The sequence below is a fragment of the Alosa pseudoharengus genome, unplaced genomic scaffold (assembly GCF_046254945.1).
Source record: "Alosa pseudoharengus isolate Yale_2024_CS ecotype anadromous, Long Island Sound unplaced genomic scaffold, YU_APseudo_1.1 YU_APseudo_1.1_scf_8, whole genome shotgun sequence".
In the NCBI taxonomy this organism is placed as follows: domain Eukaryota; kingdom Metazoa; phylum Chordata; class Actinopteri; order Clupeiformes; family Clupeidae; genus Alosa; species Alosa pseudoharengus.
Genome location: NW_027468870.1, coordinates 41,900,906 through 41,928,725, shown reverse-complemented (window position 1 = coordinate 41,928,725; position 27,820 = coordinate 41,900,906). Strand labels below are relative to the sequence as shown.

Sequence of the window (27,820 nt, the reverse complement as noted above, 5' to 3'; positions counted from 1 at the left end):
TTTAAAATAGTGTTGGTGGACTTATACCTATTTACCCACACATGCTGTGGTCTGACCTTTAAAAATTCCAGAAGAGTGCAGAAGAGTATTGATGTTCACTGTATTGAATGCAGATGAGAAATCCATAAATAAGATCCTGGAAAAAGGAGTTGGGACAGTCAAGGTGTCTTGTTACAATGTCCAGTAGAATCAGGCTGCCATCATCCACACCTCCCTTTGATTTATAATAAAACTGTAGTGGGTACAAGCTCTCTCCGACCATGGTGATAAGTTTATCTGCAACAACTCTCTCCATGCATTTGAAGAGGATAGAGGTAAGCGGCACAGGTCTGAAGTCATTCATTGCTTTGATATTGGGTCATTTTGGGAACAGGTGTGATGATCGTTTCCTTCCATGCCCTGGGTACAAAGCTGGCTTCAAGGAACAGCTGGAAAAGTTGTATCATCACACCAGCTAGCTGAAGTGCACACTCCTTTAAGATGGAGGAGATTTGGTAGAATGGAGACGGGTAAAGATGGAGGCAACCCTCTTCTCCTCCACACAGATGGATTCAGAGCAATGGCTCATGTTGTGTGGGATCCAACCCTCAGCGGGATCTGCATTGTTGAACCTGGCATTGAAAGTATTAATTTCCTCTGCAAAGGCCAGATCCTGCCCATCATGGTGTTAAGACACTTCCAGGCATCCCTCACATCTCTCCTGGTGAACCTCTCCTCCATTTTGTTCTTGTACTTAAGCCTGGCAAACTTGATCTTATGCTTTAGCGCTTTTCTGAGATCTTGGACACGTTGTTTGTCTCCTTGAATAAAAGCTAATTTCTTCAATCAAACCGTGTTTGAGCTCTTTTGTAATTGCATTGCATGTAAATGCAATGGACTATTATCACTGTTAAGTGGTCCGATTTTTGGTATTTAACTCATTTATGTCGTCAAACATTATGTTATGTAGCACTGCAAGCACCCACACCATAAGTTTATCTAAATTAGCTATGTACCAAAAATTAAATTTTATCGTGACTCGAAGAGTTGTAAACAGTGTTGTAAGGCTGCGTACAAATCCCCTTGGAGCTCCAGTGGAATTTTTAATTGCTGACGAGAATTCTCGGGCTAACCGTTGATGTGCCGTGAGAAAGGTTGGGAATAAGCAACCACCAGCCCAGCACTAAACTCCGAGTGTGGTAAACAAAATCGGATATTTCAGGCAGTAAAAGCCCCGGTAAGAACCAAACTAGATTTTGTTCAAATCTACACACCTATGGCTACTGCAAAATGTAAGGTTCATTTAGCAAATGTTATTTTAAAGTATTGTAATGCCGAGGAGTAGTTAGGAGACGGGGAGGCTGAGGTATCGTTCCAAACTCCGGTTATTTATTTTTCAAAATGATGTACAGGCTAAGGTACGGGTAGCAGGAGGTGTCCACTACAAAGCAACAAACCGATCTTGATAAATTAGGTCTCAATCACTCGTCATTCACTCTCATCGGCAGACAACACAACGCAACACAACCCACTCGTACGTAATTTTCTTCTACTCTGACTAAACTTACTAGACGTCTTAGAACCCCCTATTCTATTCCCTCCCCTTATCAATCGCTAACCTATCCGAACCCCTAAATATTCCCTCCCGGACACCTCCCCCCAATCAAAACACATCAGAACTTATTGACACATTCTATGACACAGAAGGGAGAGGGAGACACAGACACTCTCGCGCGCACACATACACATGCCGGGAAAACAGAAGACACAGGGGAACACAGGGGAAAGTCCAACACGGGGGTAAATAGCCTCGGCGTTACACTATTAAAAAACATTGTTGTTTTAGAATTTTCAAATGAAATAGTTGGTAATTAGCACGTTTACGATATAGCTACCCTAGCAGCTATCCGTTGATATTTTATTATGTAAGGAAACACACCTAATCAACGTTAATATGTCGTCAACTTTAAAGTAACTGGTTAGCTGTAGATGCTAGGTTTCGATAACGACAATCAAAGCTACCGCTGCTCCCAGCTAAGCACTGATGTTAACGTTACATTTGCTCACTAACCAGCTGCGTTTTAACTAACGTTTACCTTATCTAGATAAAGTACGGATCATATTATACGGATACTATCTGGCTCTTGATTAAATACACCTGTAAATACACCTGTACACAAAGTATTGTTAAAACAGACTACAGAAGTTGAGGTATAACGTTTGTGTTGTCAACATAGGCCAAGTAAACATACTCTGTAGGCTATGTTAACAGTTACTCATGTCTGCATTATTCTGGCCTATAAATGAAAGTGTAGCCTGACACACGAATCAAGCTTCCCAGTTGTAGTAGCCTACATCCTAGAGTAAGTTAGGCCTACATCGTAATCTGTAGAAAAAATGTGGATGACAGACCTAGCAAGCTGTATAAGCTACAGTGTAGTTGGTTATAGGCTACTTAATATCAGAATGGTCCATCCTTAAAGAAGCCCTATGCAACAATTGTAGCAAAAATGACCTTAATTATGCAGGTTGGGAGTCGTTCTGATGGTTCTACAACACTTTTTGGGTCGTTTGGTGGGTGCTTCATCTCCCCCTAGTGCTTCTCCGCGGAAAAAACGAATATGCAACTTTCTGGTCGCGGTCCGAACACATCCGAAGCGGAAGTATCCAATCGTGCCTCGAAAATGTAGTCAGATTGTAGTTTCTAAGAAGACTGCAAAACGGACTCCGACTTGGCTTTGTTGCTGTTGAAATTGTAAATAGCCTACCCTTGAGTGAACTTCGTTTTTGTAATGTGGTTTGATAGTCTCTTGAACAATGTGGTTGCTCGACCGTTTTATTGTGAGCCCTGTATGTGTTTAGCTTGGTTTCTTGATGGCTAGCTCGCTAGGTAGTGGGGGTTTAGCGTAGCAGTCACTTGCTACCGAAGCTGCAGGGGGAGCTATGTCGTGGAAAATGCGAGGCCAAATCAGGCGAAAACCCAGAAACAGCAAAGGAATAACCAGACCTGCATAGGGCTTCTTTAAGACTCAGTTTATGATCATCAACAGCAACAACACACCCTTTGCCTACAAAGTGTTATAAGCTGTTTACTTTAAACTGTTTGGCTATCAACTATCCTTAAACTGAAATGAAGAAAACACAAAATGTTTCTTTGTTTGCAATGAAATACTATAGGCTAGTATAATTAACGACCATTACAGATTTATGGTGCAACAACCTCACTTAAATATCTAAGTTGTATTGAACAATTGTACACATTCCTTGTTTTTGGTATAACTCTAACTTGTTTGCTTTTGTATTTTAGGTTCCAGTCCAGAGCAGACTAGTGATGATCGTGTATTACATTACGTGTGTGCCTGTCTGTGTGCACATCCTGCCAACCATACGTCGCTGACATTAACACTTACATTAATTCCTAAAAACATGTGACCATATCTCAACATATCTGTATATAGTATATATATATACACACTCTTTTGATCCCGTGAGGGAAATTTGGTCTCTGCATTTATCCCAATCCGTGAATTAGTGAAACACACTCAGCACACAGTGAACACACAGTGAGGTGAAGCACACACTAATCCCGGCGCAGTGAGCTGCCTGCAACAACAAGTTACAGGTCCGAAGCGCTAACCAGTAGGCCACGGCTGTCCCTATACATATCTGCACACACCTTTGAACTATACTGAGACATAGATCTGAGATCTACACTGAGACATTCTGAGTATTATATTGTTGCAGGAGGACTATGCCGACAACTATATGAAGCATGCATACATTTGAATCATACCTGTGCTGTGACATCTGTGAAACTATGTGCTGTTAGACCTGAGCTGTGCTGTGTGAAAATTAAGATTCTAACCTAAGTTCTGTCTAAAAACTGATCATCTGAAGGGCTGAATCTTATTCTTCAGTCTATATCACCATCAAAAGTGACATATTACAATTAACTGAGACCTCTAACTCTGCCAGTTCAGAATTACCACTAATAAATAGACTTAGGATAATGATTGGTATTATCAAGTTCTGTATATATATATATATATATATTTTTTTTTTTACTTCAAGCTTACATTGGTTGTTAAGTGTTCATTAGTGTATTCTGAGTATCATTCTGCTGTATTAAAACAAAGAATGTTGATCAATATTGAATTAACAATTTATTTTTACTGACTATCATATACTCTAAGCTAACATCTAACCAAGTAAGTGGTTTTCAAGAATACTGTGAGTCTTATGTAATCTGAATAATCATACTGTAAGTAATTACATACAAACACACTTTATTTTTAACTACAAACTTGACATTTACTTACTTACTTACTTACTTACTTACTTACATACATACATACATACATACATACATACATACATACATACATACATACATACATACATACATACATAAGACAGAGAAACAGGGAGGTAGAAATACACAGACCAATTAACAGAAAGACAGAGGACTGGACAAGACCAATAATACAATAACGGGGAACAGGTGTGGAAGCAAAAACGGAGGGAAAACTAACAAGACAGCAAGCACAGACCAAATAAGGAGATGGGGCGTTGACAAAGACAGGTGACAGGCACCTGCGTGAAGCTGGCCCCCCATGTTACTCAAAAATGATTACAAACACTGCTATTCGTTTGTGCTACGTTTGTGCCGTAAAATTTATCGTTTGTGCTGTTAAGGGTTTTAAGTAATTACACTTTACATTTTCTGGCCAGTGACGTCACTCAGCCCCCCATACTTGTCCAAATTTCCCCAAAATAGTCTCAATTGTTTGTGCTACGTTTGTGCTCATTTGTGCCGTTAAAAGTAACATTTGTGCTACTATGTTTTTTAAGATATTCCACGTTATTTGTTACACGTGTGACGTCATCCAGCCCCCCATCAATGTCCAAATCTTTCCAAAATGGTCTCAATCGTTTGTGCTAGGTTTGTGCTGATTTGTGCTGTCAAAAGAAACATTTGTGCTATGTATTCTAAGTTATTATGGTTTATTTATTACTCACGTGACATCACCAGCCCCCCATCAATGTCCAAAACTCACCAAAATGGTCTCAATCGTTTGTGCTATGTTTGTGCTGATTTGTGCCGTTAAAAATAAAAAATTTTTTGCTATGTTTTTAAAGTTATCACGCTTTGTTACAGGTGTGACGTCATCCAGCCCCTTATCAGTGTCCAAATCTCCTCAAAATAGTTGTGATGGCTTTGGCTACGTGCGTGCTGATTTGTGCCATTTAAAGAAACGTGTGTGTAGGCCTACTATGCAGAAGAAGTTGCCCAGCAGTTGTACCTTATGCTAGACATCACCCAGCAGCACCCCCCCCATTCATCAATGTCCAATCATAGTCCTAATTGTTTGTGCTGTGCTGTTAAAAAAAAGAAACATTTGTGTTGTTTACAAAGCTATATTGTGCTGATCTTAACCGAGAAAAGAAAAGAAGACGTGCTACTATTTACATGGCTGTTTGTGCTGCCAAGGGTTCTATAGTAGCCTACACCAGTTGCTTGTGCATAACGTCAGAATTACTGCAACCACTACCAGAATAAACCTGCAGGCCATTAGTCGGCAGCTGTGGAGAAACACCACTCCATTCTCCGGCCAGTAGCGTCTGCAGGTGTGCGTAGGCCTACTGTACTATAGGCAGCTACGGAGTGGGCTACGAGAGACTTACGAGAGATAATTTCCCCTGTGTGTATAGTCACTCCAAGTTGGCCTACCATAACTCATCACTGCACTGTAGCCTATATTCTCTAAGATAAACAAATGTATTCTTCAATAATTGTATACATCAGAATTACAGTGGATTGTGCACACAAGCAGCACTTAGGCTTTGTTGCTGACCCAAGTCTCGGATATAGGCTATGAAACTTTGCAAATAGCAAAAACAGAAAGGAAGGAGGCAGCAAAGCTAGGAGTTATTTCAGATATACAAGAAGGTAGGCTAAATTGGTATGTTTGTCAATATAATGTTTAAACATTAAAGTCATGCGACAGTATACTAAAACTAAAGGTACATTTGTAGCCTTTTTAGCACTTTATAAAGTTTACTAAATTATTAGGCTACTCTTTAGCTATAAACCTAAGAAACAGCTTCCTTGCACTTGTGAGAAGGAGAAACTTTTGGTAGACTACAGTTTGGGACGATTTGGCCAGTGTGTGTGAGACTGATGTCATGCGCATAGCAGATAGAACTTGGTAATGTAAAAATATAGTTACAGAAATCACATTGATGGGCTGGGCATCACGTGTAATAAACATAGGAGAAATGTCGGCGCAATCAGCACAAACGATTGGGTATAGGCTTAGGTTTGGACATTGATGGAGGGGCTGGGTGATGAGCTACAATTGCTGGACAAGTCCACTGGACAATTTACTTAGTAGCCTACCCTACAAACGTTTATTTAAATGGAAACAAAGCGTGTTAACTTAAAAAACATACAGTAGCTGCACAAATGTTATTTTTAACGGCACACATCAGCACCATTGAGACCATTTTGGTGAGTTTTGGACATTGATGGGGGGCTGGTGACGTCACGCGAGTAATAAATAAACCATAATAACTTAGAAAACATAGTAGCACAAATGTTTCTTTTAACGGCACAAATCAGCACAAACCTAGCACAAACGATTGAGATCATTTTGGGAAGATTTGGACATTGATGGGGGGCTGAACAAATAACGTGGAATATCTTAAAAAACATAGTAGCACAAATGTTACTTTTAACGGCACAAATTAGCACAAACGTAGCACAAACGATTGAGACTATTTTGGGGAAATTTGGACAAGTATGGGGGGCTGAGTGACGTCGCTGGCCAGAAAATGTAAAGTGTAATTACTTAAAACCCTTAACAGCACAAACGATATTTTTTACGGCAAAAACCGGCACAAACGTAGCACAAACGAATAGCAGTGTTTTTAATAATTTGTGAGTAACATGGGGGGCCAGCTTCACGCAGGTGTGACAGGCAGGTAAACACAAAGCACATAGGGAACCAGGCAAACACAGCACACTACACAAAGTGGCCACCAGGGTGGCACAAAGTCACTCCATCCAGGCAGAATCCTGGCTAACACATTTGGCTTTGTTAATTCAATGCATTTATCTGCTCTATTAGCAGTGATATCAGCCTTTTGGGTTACATTATCTGCATTTCCAGCTGTTGTTGCTGTACTCACTTCATGATATATCTCTCATAGTTTGTCCGTCTTTGATGGAAGCACATCAATCTTTGATTCCAAAATAGAAATCCTTTTTTCTAATTCAGTACATTTTCCACATGATTTCCTAGGTCTTGGGCCAGAGGAGCGCATTTAGTTTTAATCCAACTTCAAGGTAACTTCCTGTTCAGTTTCCATTGCCCGTTTGGTTTCAGCTTGCGGTGGAATGTAAACAGCAACAAAACAAATTGCAGAGAATTCCCTGGGTAGATAAAAGGGCCTGCACTTGACCATTAGATGTTCGAGGTCAGGAGAGCACCCCGACGATGATGTTTGCACATCCACACACCACAGCTTGTTGATTAGGATGCACACGCCACCTCCTCTGTTTTTCCCCGAGTCAGTAGTTCTGTCCTGTCGATGAATGGAAAGGCCCTCGGGTAGGATGGCAGAGTCTGATATTGAGGGGTCCAGCCATGTCTCAGTAAAGACAAATGAATTGCAGTTCTTAATTTCCTGTTGAAACGCCAGCCTGGCTCTGAATTCATCCAGTTTGTTATCGAGTGACTGTACGTTAGAGGAGAATGCTAGGAAGCGGAGGACGGAGCTGTCACTTTCTTAATTTCACCAAGACCCCGGCACGTCTCCCTCTTTTCCTCCGGCGGCGTCTTTTCCCAGTTAACCAAGGTAAACAGCCAGGTAAACAACTTTGGTAACCATCCGAGTGAAAGTCCCAAGAAGTGTTTGCAGATGTCAAATTAAGTCTTATATCCAGTAGCGCCTGTCTGTCATACTTGATTAGCACTTCACACATTTCCAATACATGTGAGAATAACACTAGAAATATGAAAAAAGCGCAAAGTTGAGAAGGACACTGAGCAACTCCGGCGCCAACGTCATAAAGAGAAAAGAAAAGCGCACCCCTCCCTCGGTGCACAACGGCATGGGAGAAAAGAAACAGGGCTTCAAAAATGCATTGTTACGTTGCCCTGCGATTATAAAGTAATGACTGGCCTATGCAGACTGAGACCATGTTGTAGCCTACTACACGGAAGTAGATGTTCTACAGCTCAGTTAAGGCAATGCTGTCCTGCCAGTTGCTGCGTTTTCTGGTGAGACTGCCAGAGTAGCAACGAAACTAGGTATGACATGACACGGAAACTTTCACCTATATTCATTTCTGGCCAGGATCGTTCAACAATCGCATTGGACAAGAAAAGTAAGCCAACAACTTCATGCACAAGCAAAGCAAATACAATGGAAATCGAGCACACAAGTTAGAAAAACCTAGCATTTGTTTATGTAGCCTCAATGATGTCAGTACAGGACATAACAGAGACGGTCGGCTGAGAACAAGAGATAAAATATGTTTGCTTATATGATTAGCCTACAGAGGAGGAGAAAAGCAAACTTGTGTAAAGGATACTTTTGTATCCTTTCAAAGGGCCATCAAAAATATAAAAATGTAAAAAACGTTTAGCCATTTTTGAAAGGAGTAATTGTACTTTTACTTGAGTAAAGATTTTCAGAACCCTACCCACCCCTGGTTAAACCACTCCTGGCTTTTAAAGGGGACAATGAGAGAAGGTGCTCTCATTTGTTTACTGGATGTTATGCCCAAAACACACCCATGATTAATTAATAAACGTAAGCACAACCCTTTTGAACCATGCACTGGGGTCTGATCATTTATTCTGACATCAAAGTAGCCAACAGCACTTAAACCATACTCTTCAGTATGATCAACAAACCAAATAATCAGTCCAAATTAGGCCCCCATATGTTCTCTTGGTCCTTTACATCATGACAAACATTTCTTCATGAATTCAAATGTCTAAAGGAAAAAGGATGAATATAATAGATTGTGACCTCACCCTTGCAAATTCCACAGGTTTGGGAAGCAGGCACATGACCATCACATCAAAGCGCACATCACACACGGTCTTCAACCACTTGGTGACAAACTGGGGCTTGAGCTTCTCCACCAGACTCCCCACTTCATCATCCATCATATAAGCCGTGGAGTGAAACCACTGAAACACCATGCTGACCAGCCGTGCCAGACTTTCTGTGGGAGTGTTCTCACTGGGTGTGCACAAACTCACCTGATACGAGTGAACACAGAAGAAATGTTATCATTAAAGTGTCTAGCTGTGAGGTGCAGTATATGAGGGGTGGATATTACAATAAATCAAATTCATATCAATCATACATTCAGGCATTTACCTCAAAACTATTAATGAGAATTAAAAGCAATTTAATTAGAAGATAAAAGAGTAAGATGCATGTTGAACACACACACACACAGATATATATATATAGATATATATATATATATATATATATATATATATATATATTCATAATTCTAGTTTGCCATATTTTGAATATCTCCTAATTTAATTGTGATCAGTGATGACTAAACTGACACTACATTGACATTCCCGTTCACTTTCATTATGAAGGACACTTTCATTTAAATGTATTGTACTTAAACAACTGGAAATGCTTTCCCTGCATTCAAAGATGTAACAAACACTATGTCACACAGTCAGGCAGACAATTAAGGCGGAAGGGGGTTGTCCTGTGAGGAAACTTGTTCTTTGCATTTTACCCATCTGGTGTTAGTGTGCACACATTCACACACACACTTGGAGCTGTGAGTTGGGAGCCCACACACACTAGGAGCACCTACACACCCGGAGCAGTGGGCAGCCCTTTATCCGGCACCCGGGGAGCAGTTGGTGGTTAGGTGCCTTGCTCAAGGGCACCTCATCCGTGGATGTGGGAGAGCTGTTTAAAATCACTCCCCACCCACATTTTTTCTACCAGGCAGTCAGGGACTGAACCGGCCACCCTTCGGCGTCCGATTCCCTAACCAGTAGGCCACGGATGGATTACAATCGAGCCAGATGATGGTGGATGGGCGGGCGTATTGACAGGAGATGTGCAACCTAAACACAAACTTTTTCTAATAGATAATTGTGGTGAATGTCATTGCATGAACCTGAAATTAGGGGTGGGCAATATATTGTTGCTAGGTTAGTTGTTGTGGTTGCTATGCTGGTTGCTAGGTTAATCTCATTGGTTGCAATGTTGTAACTGTGGAAGTGGTTGCTAGGCTGTTGCTAGGGTCTTTGACATGGTAGCTAGGCTGTTGCTAGGGTACTTAAGGTGGTTGCTAGGCTGTTGCTAGGATAGTTAAGGTGGTTGCTATGCTGGTTGCTAGGTGAATCATGTTGGTTGCTATGTTGTTTGCTAGGTTGTCATCATGGAAGTGGTTGATATGTTTTTGCTAGGGTACTTGAGGTGGTTGCTACAGTACATGAAAATGCACTGTTCTGTTATCTGAAGTCGTCTTCTTATTATTACAGTGCATGAAAATGCACTGTTCTGTTATCCGAGTCATCTTCTTTTTCTTCTTTTCTTCTTTTTATTATTCTTCTAACCAAAATTGCTGCGTCTAATTCAGCTTCAACTGTTTAACATAGAAACTTTGTTCAAACTTTGTAACGTAGGTCTTGAAAAGGACACTTGAGCAATATATTTTTCGTTTTTGTAAACTTTTTGAGATATTAACAAAAAACAGGCTTATTTTCTTATAGACTATGCATTAGTATTATGGCATCATAAAGGGCTGCAACTGCACCTGTGCTCTCTCACCGACTGCAGCAACTTCAATGGAACCTCTTCTCTGTGTCTCTCTCCATTGAAATGTATAGCTCACTTTTCTCTTCCCCACTTTCTTCCTTTTTCATCCATTAAACTATCTTTCTATCAACATCAATTAAACTATCTACCTATGCACATCCATTAATTCACTATTAAAATATAGCTGCAAGCAGCAATGTGGGGGCCAAGCAAATAAGCAGAAGTTGGGATTGGACTGGACTAGACTAAGCTAGACTAGACTAGACTAGACTGGACTGGACTGGACTGCACTGGATTGCATTGGATTGAATTGGACTGGATTAGATTGGATTGGACTGGATTGGACTGGACTGGACTGGACTGGACTGGACTGGACTTGATTGGATTGGATTGGACTGGACTGGACTAGACTGGATTGGACTGGACTGTATTGGGATTGGGATTGCAGAGATATGAGCCTACTTCATGTGATTGTTGATTGGATTGGATTTAATTGGACTGGATTGGGATTTGGACTGGATTGGATTGTACTGTACTGGACTGGATTGGATTGGATTGGATTGGATTGGACTGGACTGGATTGGATTTGATTGGACTGGATTGGGATTGCTGAGATATGAGCCTACTTCATGTGATTGTTGATTGGATTGGATTGGATTGGATTGAATTGGACTGGATTGGGATTGGACAGGACTGAATTGGACAGGACTGGATTGGAATTGACTGGATTGGATTGGATTGCGATTGCTGAGATATGAGCCTAATTCAAGTGATTGTTGATTGGATTGGATTGAATTGGACTGGATTGGATTGGATTGGGATTACTAAAATATGAGCCTACTTCATGTGATTGTTGATTGGACTGGACTGGACTGGACTGGACTTGATTGGGTTGGATTGGACTGGACTGGACTAGACTGGACTGTATTGGGATTGGGATTGCAGAGATATGAGCCTACTTCATGTGATTGTTGATTGGATTGGATTTAATTGGACTGGATTGGGATTTGAACTGGATTGCATTGTACTGGACTGGATTGGATTGGACTGGACTGGATTGGATTTGATTGGACTGGATTGGGATTGCTGAGATATGAGCCTACTTCATTTGATTGTTGATTGGATTGAATTGGACTGGATTGGGATTGGACAGGACTGGATTGGAATTGACTGGATTGGATTGGATTGCGATTGCTGAGATATGAGCCTACTTCAAGTGATTGTTGATTGGATTGGATTGAATTGGACTGGATTGGATTGGATTGGGATTACAGAGATATGAGCCTACTTCATGTGATTGTTGATTGGATTGGATTGAATTGGACTGGATTGGGATTGGGTCTTGAGTCCATGTACAAAGTTTGGTTTCAATCCATGAAAGCGTTAGTAAGATATGAGCCTAATTCATGTCATAGTTCTCCCTAGTGGTCAAAAGACACCAAATGTATTGTAGCTATTCAGGATGTGTTCATGATTCCACATACCAAGTTTGAGGTTGATATGAGAAAGTATTGCTAATTATAGCGCCCCTAGTGGTCAAAGTACACCAGATTTATTGTGTGTCCTCAGGATGGGGTCCCAAGTCCATGTACCAAGTTTGGTTTTGGTACGTGAAAGCGTTGCTGAGAAAGGAGCTAACTTCCTGTAACTCTAGCGCCCCCCTAGTGGTCGAAGGTCACCAAATTGATTGTGTGTCCTCAGGGAGGGGTTCCAAGTCCATATACCAAGTTTGGTTTTGATATGTGAAAGTGTTGCTGAGATATGAGCCTACTTCCTGTGATTATAGCACCCCCATAGTGGTCAAAAGTCGCCAAATGTATTGAGCCTTCTCCTAATTGGGTCCTGAGCCCATGTACCGTTTTGATACGTGAAAGCTTGGCAGAGATAACATTTCACTTCCTGTTTGGAGGCTTCACCGCCAATTTCAATTGGTCGTCACGGCTGACCTGTTTTGAATAAAGGTCCAAAAAGCAATGCGTTTGTGAGGCTTGGTCTGAAGATCATCTATGCCAAGTTTCGTGAAAATTGGATATAGTTTGTGACCTATGAAAACTTTTAAGTGTTTTTGATGAAATCCAATATGGCGGAGGTCCAATATGGCAGAAAGTAACGTAATAGGAGTCATTGAACTCAGGTCGGTCAAGGGGTTCTAACTATATATCGATGTTCAAAATTGGACATACGGTTCAAAAGTTAAGTGCATGAATGCAACGCCAACTTTGACCCATTGGTGGCGCTAGACTGCCTGGGGTTCAGACTTGAAAATTGGTGAAATGGAATATGGGAATATATGGAATCAATGTGCCAAATTTCACAACTTTTTACTGTACGGTTCTATGGGCTGCCATAGACATCCACTGGAGAAGAAGAAAAGGTACAAACACTATGGGTTGCCGCGCAGCTTCGCTGCTTGGCCCCCAATAATTTAACTATTTAAACTACTCAACTGTTTAACTGGTCAGCCATTCCAACTGTCAGTTGTCATCAACTATGACTCCCGCCAACTGTTTCCTCTGCCCACAACTGTTCCAAAATAAAAGTCCTCAGTACAATAAATCCCTATTAAATGATTTAACTATTTAAACTATTCGGGCCATATTTTGCACCCTGGCGCATGGCGTAAAACTCGTTTTCCACCCGGCGCAAAGTGTATTTTGTTATTTTGCAAGTTTATTTTTTTAAACAATGCGCCCAGGGGTGTGGCAATTAACAACTTAGGGAGTGGCTTAGCGCATTATCTAAAAATTGTACACCTGGTCAGAAGTCTATGGTGAGTTGTTTATATGTTATTTTAAGAGAGCATTGTCAACAGTCATATTGGCGGGTGCACGCACCATCCTTCTATCATCCATGAACGCACACCAGCGCACGTCCATGCAAAACATTACAAATTGCACGATTACATTGGGAACCATAATTAGAATAAAGATATTATGAAATACTGTACATCTCATGATGAGTAGTTAATCACCATCATTTGCAAATTGGTAATGACGGTTAAAAGTGATTAGGGTAGAGGCGAGAGACACGTATGGATTCAGGATCAGCTGGGAACTTCATCTCGGCCGGTCTCTGCCAACGTCTCCAGCTCCCGAGGACCCGCTGTGCCAACACCTTCCACGTCCACTCCATAGTGGGTAAGCCTTTAAGCCGCAAGCGGGTTCAGTATCAGACAAGGTGTCTAAACATGCAAGTAGGGAGTCTTCATGTAGAACTGATCTCCTTCTTTGTTCTTGATGACTCTACTGCTGATGTAATCCAGGGCCGGCATGGTTAATTCAACATCAGCCTGCTATTGCCTGGTCCACGGGTGAGATATTGCAATGGGGAGAGGGTTGTCATGACCACTGTTTTCCGCAGCTCCCACTACGCCGCGCCAAGAACCCTAAGCTAGCCCTTAATGCCACTACTGTCGAGAGTCCTGTGCAGGGTTGCCCCATCACAAGCCCTCCTGCCTACGCCGCCTACAAGGATGTCTTCTGCCCTCAACGTGCATCTCAACTCCCTCCACACCGAACCTGGGATTGCGCGATTGATCTCATCCCGGGTCAGCCTCTCCCATGGGGGAAGGTTTATCCACTTTCCCTGCCTGAACAGGAATTCATGAATGACTACATCACTGAGGCCCTCAAACTAGGCTATATCCGGCCCTCCAAGTCCCCTGTAGCATCCTCATTCTTTTTTGTGGCCAAGAAAGATGGAGGCCTTAGGCCTTGTATTGACTACCGTGCTCTAAACAAGATCACAGTCAAGTTCCGGTACCCTTTGCCACTAGTCCTAGCCGCACTGGAGCATTCCTGCACCACTCACCTCTCTACTCCGAAAGAAAGCCAAGACCCTCCAGTGGAACCCCGAAGCTTCCCAGGCATTCCAGGACCTTAAGGACGCCTTCACCTCAGCACCAGTTCTCCACCAACCGAATCCTGACCATGAGTTTGTGGTGGAGGTCGATGCATCCACCACCGGAGTCAGTGCTGTCTTGTCTCAGCATCATGGACAGCCACCACGCCTCCATCCATGTGCCTACTTCTCTAGGAAGCTGTGCCCGGCCGAATGCATTAATGCAATAATCGGCAACCATGAGTTGTTGGCCATCAAGCTTGCCCTGGAGGAGTGGCGTCACTGGCTGGAGGGAGCCAAGCACCCTTCCTCGTACTCACCGATCATAAGAACCTCCAGTACCTTCGGGAAGTTAAACGTCTCCATGGCAGGCCAGGTGGGCACTCTTTTCTACTCGCTTCAATTTTAAGATCAGTTACAGGCCAGGATCTCACAACTGTCGAGCCGATGCCCTCTCTCGTGTCCACCACCCCTGCGGAACCAACGAGCCCCAGGAAACGATTCTACCAGCAGGTGTAATTGTGAGCCCCATCCAGTGGAATTGGGAGGAACAGCTGGCTAATGCCACTACAACAGACCCAGCACCACCGAACACTCCAGCAGATCGCACCTATGTTCCACGAAGCCTACGAACCCACCTCCTCCACAACAACACACTCCTCACTGGGAACTGGGCATCCAGGAAACCAAGCTACTCTCTCTCTCCTCCAGGATCGCTTCTGGTGGCCAGGAATGGCTGGTGATGTCCGGAGATACGTGGCCGGTTGCCCTGACTGTGCTATGGCTAAGACCCCTCGCCATCTCCCGGCTGGGAAATTGATACCCCTGCCCGTGCCCAGAAGACCTTGGTCACACCTGGGAGTCGGAACACCTCCATCCTTGTAGTCATGGATCGATTCTACAAGGCCTGCAAATTACTACCTCTAAGAGGGCTTCCGACTGCTTCAGAGACTGCTGATGCTCTGTTCACCCACATCTTCCGTAATTTTGGAATTCCTGAAGACGTTGTGTCTGATAGAGGACCACAGTTCATCTCACGTTTCTGGCGGGCCTTTTTCCGTCTGATGGGGGTAACGGTTAGCTTAACATCTGGCTATCACCCTGAAACCAATGGGCAGACTGAACTAAAGATTCAGGAAATCAGTCGTTTTTCGCCATCAGAATTCCTGGAGCAAGTTCCTTCCCTGGGCCGAGTATGCGCAGAACTCCCTGCGGCAGCCAACCACGGGTCTGACACCATTTCAGTGTATACTCACCCATCAACCCCCATTATTCCCTTGGTCAGGCGAACCATCTGATGTTCCAGCAGTTGACTCCTGGTTCCGAGAGAGTGAGCGTGTTTGGGGTGAGGCACACCACCATCATCAAAGGGCCATCCACCGCCACAGACATCATGCAGATGCTTGACGCTCCATGCTAGGCCATGCATATTTAGGTTCATTCATATGTAACAACTTACTTAATAACTATGAATAAGGGGTAATTAGGAGCTTACATAGGGGAAATTCTTAATTAAGGGTGTAGTAAGGTTAGAATAAGGTCTGGCAGAATAAGGTATTAATTAGTGACTTATAATGACTAACAAATGGCTAGTATGCTACTAATATACATGTTAGTAAGCAGTTAATTAATGGTGAATATGCGTGTTTTAATATAAAGTGTTACCAATATGATATATTATAATATAGGCCTATACATATATACAAATATGACAAAGTGCAGATGCAGGAACAGAAATACTATGCAGAAAGGGGGGCTACGTTTTGTTGAGACCAATTGCAGAGGGGAAGTTTTTGTGGCATGAGGTCCTGGTCATGGTGGACCGCAGCCTCCTGCCAGAGGGGAGTGACTCAAAAAGACTGTGTCTGGGGTTGGAGGGGTCTGCAGCTATCCTGCCCGCCTCAGGGTCCTGGATGTGTACAGACTTTGGAGAGAAGGCAGGCTGCAGCCAATCACTCTCTCAGCAGAGCAAATAATGCGCTGAAGTCCTCCTTTGTCCTTGGCAGTGGCAGCAGCATACCAGATGGAGATGGAGGAAGTGAGGATGGATTCTATGATGGTAGAGTAGTGTACCAACATCGACTTTGGCAGGTTGAACTTCCTCAACTGCCGCAAGAAGTACATCCTTATGTGTGCTTTTTTGATGAGGGAGCTGATGTTATGCTCCCACTTCAGATCATGTGAGATGATGGTTCCCAGGAAGCGGAAGGACTCCACAGTGTTCACTGGGGAGTCATGGAGTACGGTGGGGGCTAGTGAGGCTGGATTCCTCCTGAAGTCCACAACTATCTCCACAGTTTTTGCAGCATTCAGCTCTAGATTGTTGTCACCAGCTGCACCAGGTTAACAGACTGTCAATCTCTCTCCTGTAGGCAGACTCATCTCCTCCAGAGATGAGTCCAATGAGGCTGGTGTCATCCGCAAACTTTAGGAGCTTGACAGACTTGTGAGTGGTGCAGTGGTTGGTGTACAGGGAGAAGAGCAGGGGAGAAAGAATGCAGGCTTGCGGGGCACCAGTGCTGATTGTTCAATGATCTGAGACATGCCTGCCCATCCTCACATGTTGCTTCCTGTCAGACAGGAAGTCAATGATCCACCTGCAGGTGGGATCAGGCACATTCAGATGGGAGAGAGTGTCCTGCAACCTAGCTGGGATGACAGTGTTGAAGGCAGAACAAAGAGTATCCTGGCATAGGTGCCTGCACACTCAATTGCTGGAGGATGAAGTATTGCAAATGCCATATTGACTGCATCCTCCACAGACCTATTGGCTCTGTAGGCAAATTGCAGGGGATCCAGATGGGGGTCGGTGATGGATTTGATGTGGGACAGCAAAAGGCGCTCAAATGACTTCATGACCAAAGAGGTCAAGGCCACAGGTCTGTAGTCATTGAGGCCTGGGATCTTTGATTTTGTTTGGGACAGGGATGATGGTGGAGGCCTTGGAGCAGACTGGTACATGACAAGGCTCCAACGAGGTGTTGAATATGTCGGTAAACACAGGAGACAGCTGATCAGCACAGTGCTTCAGGGTGGATGGAGATACAAAGTCCGGTCCCGCTGCTTTACGGGGGTTCTGCTTTTTAAAAACACTGTTTACATCTCTCTCTAATATGAAGAGAGGAGTCATAGTGATGGGGGAGGGACATCTGAGGTAATGGACAACAGGGGGTTAGACCAGATGTCTGCTGTCGTATGGTTGCTCAAGATGGTAGAGGATGGTAGAGGACTGTCCCATTGTCTGTCAAAATGACAGTAGAAGTTATTGGCAAGTTGTAAATTGTTTGTGGTATTGGGGGCTTTAGGTTGAAAGCTGTTAAGCTGCCTGAGCCCTTTCCAGACAGATGCAGAGTCATTGGCTGAGAACTGCTGTTGTAATTTCTTACAGTACAACTGTTTAGCCTCTCTCAAAGCCTTGTTGAACCTATACTTCGCTGTTTTGAACCTGTTTGTCTCCACTCAGAATGTTAAGGATGGAAAAGGAAGAAGCGTTTCAGAGTCTACCAGTAAACCAGGGTTTGTCGTTGTTATAGCACACCCTGGTGTGTGTTGGTATGCAGCTGTCCTCACAGAAACTGATGTATGATGTGACAGCCTCTGTATACTCATCCAGGCTATTGGTGGCGGTCTTAAAAACCTCCCAGTCAGTGCAGTCCAGTCATGCCTGCAGAGCTCCCACAGCCTCATTTGTCCACTGCTTCCCTGTTTTTAAAACAGGTTTAGACATTTTTAGTTTCTGCTTGTATGCGGGGATCAAGTGAACCATAACGAGATCCTAATGCTGCGCGAGGGACGGCGTGATAGGCACTACTTACTGTAGTGTAACAGTGATCTAAAGTGCTGTTCTCTCTGGTCGGACATTTAATGAACTGTCGATATTTAGGAAGTTCATGGCTGAGGTTTGCCTTGTTGAAATCACCTAAGACAATGACTACGGAGTCTGGGTTAGATCGTTCCACACATAGTATCTGATCGTATCTGATCTGAGTTTGCATTGTGCCTCCTGTAAGATGGCTTGCAGTGGAATGTAGACACCAACCAGAATGAACAAATGACCATTTCGATTGAATGGAAACCTATGGAGCTGCAATGAAGTGGGGAGCGAAAAGGGCTTGTACTTACTAAATCTTTGAACAAACGTGAATAAAAGGCACAAAATAAGGTTGGTCATCTGTGTGTTCATGGGATTAAGGTGACCATTACATTCCTATTTTTTGCTATTTCCAGTTTACTAATAGGAGTGTCATGAATGAGTAGTCACAGTCAAGCTGCCCGTGGCTGACTGTATAACTAAGTTTAGCAAGCTTATCTTTATATGTCATAATGTCAACTAAACATAAGTCAACCCTTAATTCACTTGAAATACAAACGTATTTCCTACAACTAGGTGAGATAATTGGCTATGTTATACTGAAGTTCCACAGTAGTTGAGTAGTTTAAATTGTTTAACAGTGAATTATTGTAGTAAGGATTTTTATTTTGAAACAGTTGTGGGCAGAGAAAACCGTTGAACAGGATATGTATGTAGTCTTAAGAGAATGAGATTTTATGCTTAAAGCCTGAGAAACTGACAGTTGGTGCAGGTGGCCTGGCCACCTAGCCCATGATTCTAATTGCTTAATGACCCTATTGTGATGTCATTAGCCCAATGTTAAGTCTATGGGGAAATTGTGAGTAGTTTTTAATTAATAGTTTAAAAAGTATAAAAGTTACAAAAATACAGAGCCCACATGTCCTAAGTAAGACCTACGTAACATAGTTTGAATGAAGTGTCTACGCTAAGCTGTTGAAGCTGCATTAACTGAAGAAGAAGAAGCTGCATTAACTGAAGAAGAAGAAGAAGCTGCATTAACTGAAGAAGAAGAAGACGAAGAAGAAGAAGCCTAGGAAGAACAGTACAGTGTATTTTCATGCACTGTAATGATAAGCATGATATTAAAGGAATTATCTGGAGTAAAATGCAAGTAAAACTTTAGATCAATTTACGGATGATTGGGAGTACATACGTTGAGTTGACATCCAAATCATGTCATTCGGATGTGTTTTAAGAAAGTTTGATGTTACCGTTTTTAGTCAAAACTCGTTTCGCGTGGAAGTGAGAAGGGCATATTATTTCGCCGCTACAAAACGCTATTTTTATACCTCTTCTACAGTTCCAAACAACATTACACTTACGTGGTAGTGAGTAGAGGGTCCCTAAAGCCAAACCGAAGTATCCCGAGGTCTTTATGTGGTCGGATAGAGTCCAGAATGAATTTCATCAAGCCAGTACCTTTCCGGAAATGTTGTCATCTTTGCTGCCATCTAAAAATAGTGTTTTGTAGCGGCGAAATAATATGCCCTTCTCACTTCCACGCTAAAGAGTTTTGACTAAAAACGGTAACATCGAACTTTCTTAAAACACTACGTATGTACTCCCAATCATCCGTAAATTGATTTAAAGTGCATTTTACTCCGGATAATTCCTTTAAGTTGGTATAAACAGCTTTCATTCCTTTGGAAATAGAAGCATGTAATGACATGATGCTAGCTAGACGTGTTCTGCTTGCAATTAAAAGTGAATTATGAAACTCGTAGCCAGTAGCCACCTAGCTAGCTGAGTGGAATGCATTTCAATCAGCATTTCATGTGCTTCATGTAAACAAATTATTGAAGACTTCAAGACTTACCAGTTCCATTACACAAAGGCAAAGACAACTTTTCATATTCTTGTCCATTTTGCAAATCACAGTGAGTGCAGCCTATGCCAAAGTGCCCTGGCTCTCACATTTTAACTGGTCAGTAGTGGGAACCGGATAAATCCGCAATCTCCTCGAACCTCGTCAATGTTGCCTTCATGATTTCCATATAAGTTTCTTATATTAACCACACATCCTCAATCACAACCCCAATCACACAACTTGAGCAAGGCCCCGTTGTATTCCATTGGCTTCCATTACATGAGATCAGCCCCCACAAAAGAAATAGGTAAACACAATGCTTTATTATATAATATATAATATATATAGTATTTTATATATATAGTATATATATAAATATATTTATTTATTTCATTTTCCATTTTCGTAACATCCAAACCTCCTGGCAGTGTGCACAAATGGGTCACATAACTTTGTTGAGCCCTTGTTATTGCTTACATATTTACTTTGATTTGTCTCCCAATATTTCTCTCAAGATTCTGTGTTGTGTAAACACAAAAAAACACACACACACACACACACAAACAAAATGTGTATAAAAAGATGAACACCCACCAGAAACCAGATGCCAAACTGGCTGAGTAGTCTCTGATCATGTTGGTCATCCTCCTTATTGTCAAAGTCAGTGTTGTCAAGTGAGTGATGGGAGGCCGATAGTCCCAACTGCCTTCGGCGGTTCATCTCAAATTCTCTTTGCTCTGCATGAATTTCAGCCTCCTTCAGCAAGCTACAAACAATAGGTAAATTCAGGTAGCCACAGTTAACTTTTTGAGTCAAAAGTTAGAGGGCAAAAGATTACTCGTACACCTGCATCCCACCTCCTCCTTCTGCTCCTTCTTCTTATAATAATTAAATGAAGAAGAGGAGGAAGAAATATAGCTGCAAGTAGCGATGTGGGGGCCTAGCAGTGTAGCAGGATGGTGTCGCCATGAAAACATTGTGGCCTTATGTGAAGGGTAAGGTAATAAGCACTCAGAGCAAGTTACATGACAATGGACCTTTCCAACCTGTGAATCATGTATAGACTAATATCCAACTAGGGAAAGACCTTGTGACAGCACGGAAAGACGGCTGACAGGAGGGAATAGACCCCGCCGGGGCTACAATGGGTTAGCAGCTCATTGTGGCAGTAGCCCAGGCTTCACTAAGCTATGGGCTGCACCCTACTAAGCTACAGTACGACATAATGAAAAAATACCCCTAGAGTCAGCGAGAGCAGGGGCGGAAGATGACTCACTTGTGATAGACATGGTTACTGACCCTGGAACGAATTTGATTACGAGTAAGGAAAACATGTTTGTGGAAGCCACTAGTTCAGAGAAAACTGAGAAAAAGCTGCATATGTGTGTGTGTGGTTGGCAGAAGGTTACAAGTCTAAAGGGCCTGAAAATTCATCAAGGGAAAAAGAAGTGCTTGGTAGAGGAAACACAGGGTCCCCGCATTGATAGCTATTTCTTAAGAAGTGCATCAAGTCAGTCGGTTGAAGTTCAGCGACAGGAAGAAACCCACAGTTCGCAGGACATCAGTACCCCTGTTGTTGAGGTAAGTTCTAGCACTGAGGCAGAGAGAGAGGCCAGTCAGCCAAGGAGGGAGAAGATTAATGGTCATAGGCCTGGGGTTAGATGGCCAGGCGCAGCAGAATGTAGAATGTGGGAAGATGTTAATAGTGATTTGGTATGGTGGCAGCATGGAGGGGAGTGTCTCCAGGACGCTGGTTTCACTGTTAAGCCTTCATGAGGTGTCGTGGGCCTAACTTAACGAAACATCGGTGAATGAGGGTGCCCACTTGATAACCCCAATGACATGCCGCATACTATATAGGCTACTGCTGTTGGATAGGCCATTTGTATTGTGCTTGTGACCATTTGTTGGCGGATTTGTGGGTAGTGTGCTTTTTAAAGTTAAACTTGAGCAGGGGCTTCTGAATGTGTTTTTACCTTGGATTTTGGCACAAGGGATTTTAACATCTAATCCTGTGTATTAATGTAACATCTAGATTGTTTGATTTTTTTGAAGCTCCGCCTGACTGTTCCGACATTTGTCCCACAAACAAATCAAGTTGCTATGCTATCAGCAGTGGTTCCATGTGTCTCCATAGATATCAGTCAGAGGAGGCTCCTTCATTGAGGAAAGGGAGGAAAGCCCTCCCTAAAATCTCAGAGAAAAATAAAAAATATATAAAGTGAATTACTAATCTGATAAATTACTGTTAATATTACTATTTTTAACACTTTGAATGAACAAAATCGTTCCCCTAGGTCAAAATGCCAACAGCACCCCCTATCGCAATTGAAAATTACTGTATGGAGGAGCTTCCTCCTCAAGCCCCTCATTGAAGTCCATTATAAACGCCTCGGACCCCAGCGGCTCGTGAATCACGTCGTTTTCAATGGCCAAGGGAGGAAGCTCCTCCGTACAGTAATTTTCAATTGCGATAGGGGGTGCTGTTTTTAGCGGCAACGGTTCAAGAATGTTATCTGCAGTCAAACTACGAATCTTATGTTGAACGGAAAGCTTGTTTTTTGCTCGTGAAATAAATAATACAATGGAATCAGAGGACAATCTCAAATCTTTTATACATTCAAATACACTGATAATGTTTATCAAAGCAGGAAGACCAGCTCCAAAAATTCATATTCCAAAACAAGATGGTAAGTGTAGGCTACTGAATGCTACATAGTCAGACAAATAGGCTACTCATGGCTAACTGGTAACGTTAGCACAGAAAACAATCAGCCATAGCCTACTGCTGGCCTGTCACATACATGGACAGTTCACTTGGTGATAAAACATTTTTGGATAGTTATGCGTTGTTATAATCATCCAAGTTATGCCTTAACTAAACAATTGTTAAAGCAACACCAAAGAACTTTTCATCTGTCGCACGCACTATTTGTTTATCCAGCACCGGCTTTGCAAATAACAATGTCCACAGACAAGGTAGAATAAGTTGCATGATTTTATGAAAGTACGATGTATTGCGACATCAGATGCAAGTGAAATTTGTAGTTTCTCATGTCTCATTCCATCGAACTACAGATCCGCTACCCGATGCAGCAAACTTACATAGTGCGGTAATAGCCGATAGAGGGCCGCGAAGCGAATGCAGAAAGTGCCGTTCACCCTGTTACGAGTTGATGAACCACTGAAACGATTTTGGAAACATTATTTTAAGGTACAAAAAACTCTTTGGTGTTGCTTTAAATAAGGTTCTTGTTGTTATGTTCTTGTTTTCACCGTTCTAAATGTATCTTTGGATGGTAACATTGTTAATGAATGTTTCAGACCATGATGCATTCCTTTAATGACGTCTTCAATAATATTTGCCTTTCGAGTATGCTTTCATAAATTCCCACTTAGCTATTACAACCTGTCTTTAAATTATAGCGATTTGGCTTTAAAAACAATAGCATGTTACAAATAACCACATTTAAGGTCTATTTTTAATGGTAAATAGTTACATGGTTTTATAAAACAAGTGTCTATTTTTATTATTATAGACTTTTCTGCCAATGTATTACATTGAGCAAAACCTCCAGACTTTCTGTAATTTTGCACATCTGGAAAACAGTATTTCATAACTACACCTACATATCTTCCCTGACTTCCCAGACCTAAATTTACATTTATTTACATTTACATTTATTAATTTAGCACTATTATCCAAAGTGACTTCTATATTTAAATTATATTACAAAGTCCATTGTCCGTCCATTGTCCCTGGACGAATTGTCCCCCCCCCCCCCGAGAATGTCAGAACAGCATTTATTGCACAACATTGCCAGTTAAAATGCTACATAGTACATACTGCTGCTATAAATGTGTCTGGGTAGGCGGCCTACATACTCTATTGTTCACATATGCCACCAACACCATCACAACCTCACATTTGCCACTAACGCCAATCAGGCAGACATTCCTTCCTCCGTTATTTTTTTAACCACCAGCCGCCACTGATATCAGTCACAGGTGGGCTATAATTATAGCTAACAACCTATAGCAGAATAAGTTTTAATGGATTAATGGAAACGGAAAAGTTAATCTGGAAGCTAATCTGCACAGGAAAATCAACTGTTATCACTCAAGCATGTTCTTAAAGTAAAAAGACTCATTTTGAGCATTGTGTTAACGTATTCCGTAAAATTATCATGTTATGTTAATGTTACTGGAATAACAATACATTTCACAGGTAGCCTGAAGACATGACTCTAATACAGCTATAGGAGTCTAGTCTCGAGACTGGTCAATGGTTGTAAACTTGCAGTGAAGTCAACCTTGTGTTACTGTGTAAAATACATGTACCATGGCTAGCATGTTAATCGCTCCTTCCAATAAACTGCTTCACTTCAACAATCATGTAATACCATTAACCCTAAAGTTGTTTTAGATGAGGATACAATTAATACAGCAAATGTTAACAAGAAGTAATTCATAGCATGGTAAGGAGGACAGCAGCACATGATTTGTGTGGGATAGTTTTGGGATCATACCTGGCTTCTGTTTCTGATTCTGATTGTAAGACTAAAGTCAATGCCCTGTTAGTATTACACCTCAATATTTCTGTTATGCCAAATGTCAAAACAAGTAAACAACCAACAGCTTGTGGAACATTAGCAACAGTAACCAAGGAGTCGACAAGGAGTAGACAAAGGTCATTTGATCAAAGATTGGCCGAGATGACCTCACTTTCTGTTTGCCAGCTTCACCTAAAACAGCCAATCAAATCTGACAGTGAACACCTTAGTAAATAACCATAAGCAGCGATTATCGGGTCCCAAGCAGCTTGGAAGAAATGCCCTGAAGCAGGAAAAGGTTGAAGTTCACAGAATGGGATGAAGTGTAAACACACCTAATTTCACATTTCTATGTGAAGTTATTCTAGATTGACATGTGGCAGTTGTACACCCCCTAAGTATGGAATTTTAAAACATTTGGTGTCCATGGGGTGTGGTGGTGAATGTCTGCACCAAGTTTGGTAGTAACTGTACCTTCTTTTGAAAAGATAACAGTAATAAAATCTTTATGGACCATACACTGACATTTAATTGATTTGTAACTTTGAAAAGAAACAGCAAATTAGAAATCTGAGACAATAATTTAGTTGACAAGACTTGTGACATTTGGATGAATGACCTCTGAGGAGATAGCTCAGTTTTACTTTAGTGTTTTTTTTTTAAATGACAGGAATGGAAAAACAATTTGTGTCATGAACCTTTGGAGTTTTATGAGGATCGGCCACTCGTTGTCCGGTGGTGCCGCTGGTGTCTATCGAAAGGGGAGGGTTCGGATCCATGAAATAGAACCAACATTATTGTCATTTTAAAAACATGTAAATATTACCGTGACCGGAATGTGTCAAAGACATTGCAAAAATATATGCTCCAAAGACATCACTGAGCAGCTCAAAATATTTAGCCTAGGTCCACTTTCAGACTTGCTGCAAATGGTTGTGTCATGTAATGTCACCTGAACCTTAGCAGCGATTAGCTAACTGTGCTAAGCTAAGTAAAAGCTATAGGCTAGTGACCTAAGCTTATCATATTAAAACATCTCTGTCATGGCCATTCACAGCACAAGGAATGTTTCCTGGGGCAAAAGTATGTCCTTTTCGCATGTAACGCTAGTGACAAGCTATACACACCCTTGATTATCTTCTTTACATTGCATTGACTGTGTGGCTCAGGAAACTGCTTAGAATAGGGGACAGTTGACAGGAGAAAGTAATTTAAACATAAACAAGAGTGATTGATGGCTTGCTGGCAAGATTGATCAGGTGCAGTTTGCCAAAAGGATTCCAACGGTATCTCATTTTTTTAAATCAGGCACACCGATCAAAAGTTATTTGCATTATCCAATAAGCCAAGACGCATAAATAACACGGTTGCTATGCTGGTTTCTAGGGTAATCATGCTTGTTGCAATGGTAGTTGCTAGGGTCACATTATAGTGGTGGTTGCTAGGTTGTTGCTAGGGTAATTAGCATGGTTGCTAGTGCATTGCTAGGTATGGTGGTTGCTAAGCAAAATAACACGGTTGCTAGGGTAATCATGCTGGTTGCTATGGTGGTTGCTAGGTTGACATTATAGAGGTGATTGCTATGTTGTTGCTAGGGCTATTAAGTTGGTTACTAGGGTGTTCCTATGGTAATTAGTATGTTTGCTAGGGCATTGCTAGAGTACATAAGGTGGTTGCTATGCAAAATAATGCAGTTGCTATGGTGGTTGCTAGGTTGACATTGTAGAAGTGATTTCTATATTGTTGCTAGCGTAATTAAGATGGTTGCTAGGGCATTGCTAGGTTAATTAGGATGGTTGCTAGGGCGTTGCTAGGGTACATATGGTGGCTGCTATGGTGGATGCTAGGGTATTCATGTTGGCTGCTATGGCAGTTGCTAGGTTGGCATTATATAGGTGGTTGCTAGGGTAATTAAGATGGTTGCTAGGGCACTGCTAGGGTACATACTGTATGGTGGTTGCTATTCTAAATAATGCGGTTGCTATGCTGGTTGCTAGGGTTGAAGCCAAAAAATGTGTATACAGGTCATGTACATGGTCTACTGTGGATCTACAAAGATCTGTTTGACATGCATTGGCTTTAAAAAAAGATGGGACAGTGCGACATGACCTTTACAACTGTTGCTGGCTAGGCATTGAACTGGGCTTCATTCAAGGATTCCAACGGTACCTTATTTTTTAAAATAAGGCAGACACAGACAGCCCAGCCCAGCTCCTATTAGACAGCTGCCAGATGGCTTAGAACTCTGCCAGGTGCAAGCAATCAAGCCTTTAGCAGTTAGAGCTGTGATGTCATAATCAAAATTTAAATTCCGCCATTCATTTCAACGGGGCGAAAAAAACATAAGATAACTTATACACAGTTACTTTCACTATTGACTGACAATAGGTTACCATCGAAAACATAGCCTGAAAAAAGCAACACTTACCCCGATAATGTTCGAATGACTGAATAAAAAACCTAAGGACATGTATCCTGCAGAGGAGTTGCTGCTTACATCTCGTGACAGTGTGTCTTCTGCTATGCTCCATATGTGCATCTTGCCTCATCACTTTTAACCGTCATTATCAATTTGCAAATGATGGTGAATAATTAGTCATTGTGAGATGTATTTCGTAATATCTTTATTATCATTATGTTTCCCATTGTAGTCATGTAATTTGTAATGTTTTGCATTGATGTGCGTGTTCCTGTGGATGAGAGAAGGGTGCGTTGTGCACCCGCCCATATCACTGTTGATAATGCGCTATTAAAATAACATATAAACAAATCGCCATGCATTTCTGACCAGGTTTCTCTTGGTCAGTGGCGTAATGCTTTTTAGGTAGTGTACGATAACAATTTTAAGACAATGCGCCAGACCCCTCCTTAGGTCGTTATCTGCCACACCCCTTCGTGCGTTGCTCTAAAAAAGAGACGGGCATGGCAAAAAACTCGAGTCTACGATAGGAATAAGCTTTGCGT

General features: G+C 42.0%; 1 protein-coding gene across 1 annotated transcript in view; it reads right to left on the bottom strand.

Annotated features, from left to right (window-relative positions):
• The window catches only part of unc79 (unc-79 homolog, NALCN channel complex subunit), a 354,164-nt gene that overhangs the window by 205,462 nt on the left and 120,882 nt on the right, over window positions 1–27,820 (bottom strand). Inside the window, exons 13-14 of the mRNA XM_076275011.1 lie at window positions 20,898–21,069; window positions 9,027–9,257 (exon numbers count right to left, since the gene is read on the bottom strand). Of these exons, the coding sequence (XP_076131126.1) occupies window positions 9,027–9,257; window positions 20,898–21,069 (403 nt within the window). The remainder of the gene's footprint in view (window positions 1–9,026; window positions 9,258–20,897; window positions 21,070–27,820) is intronic.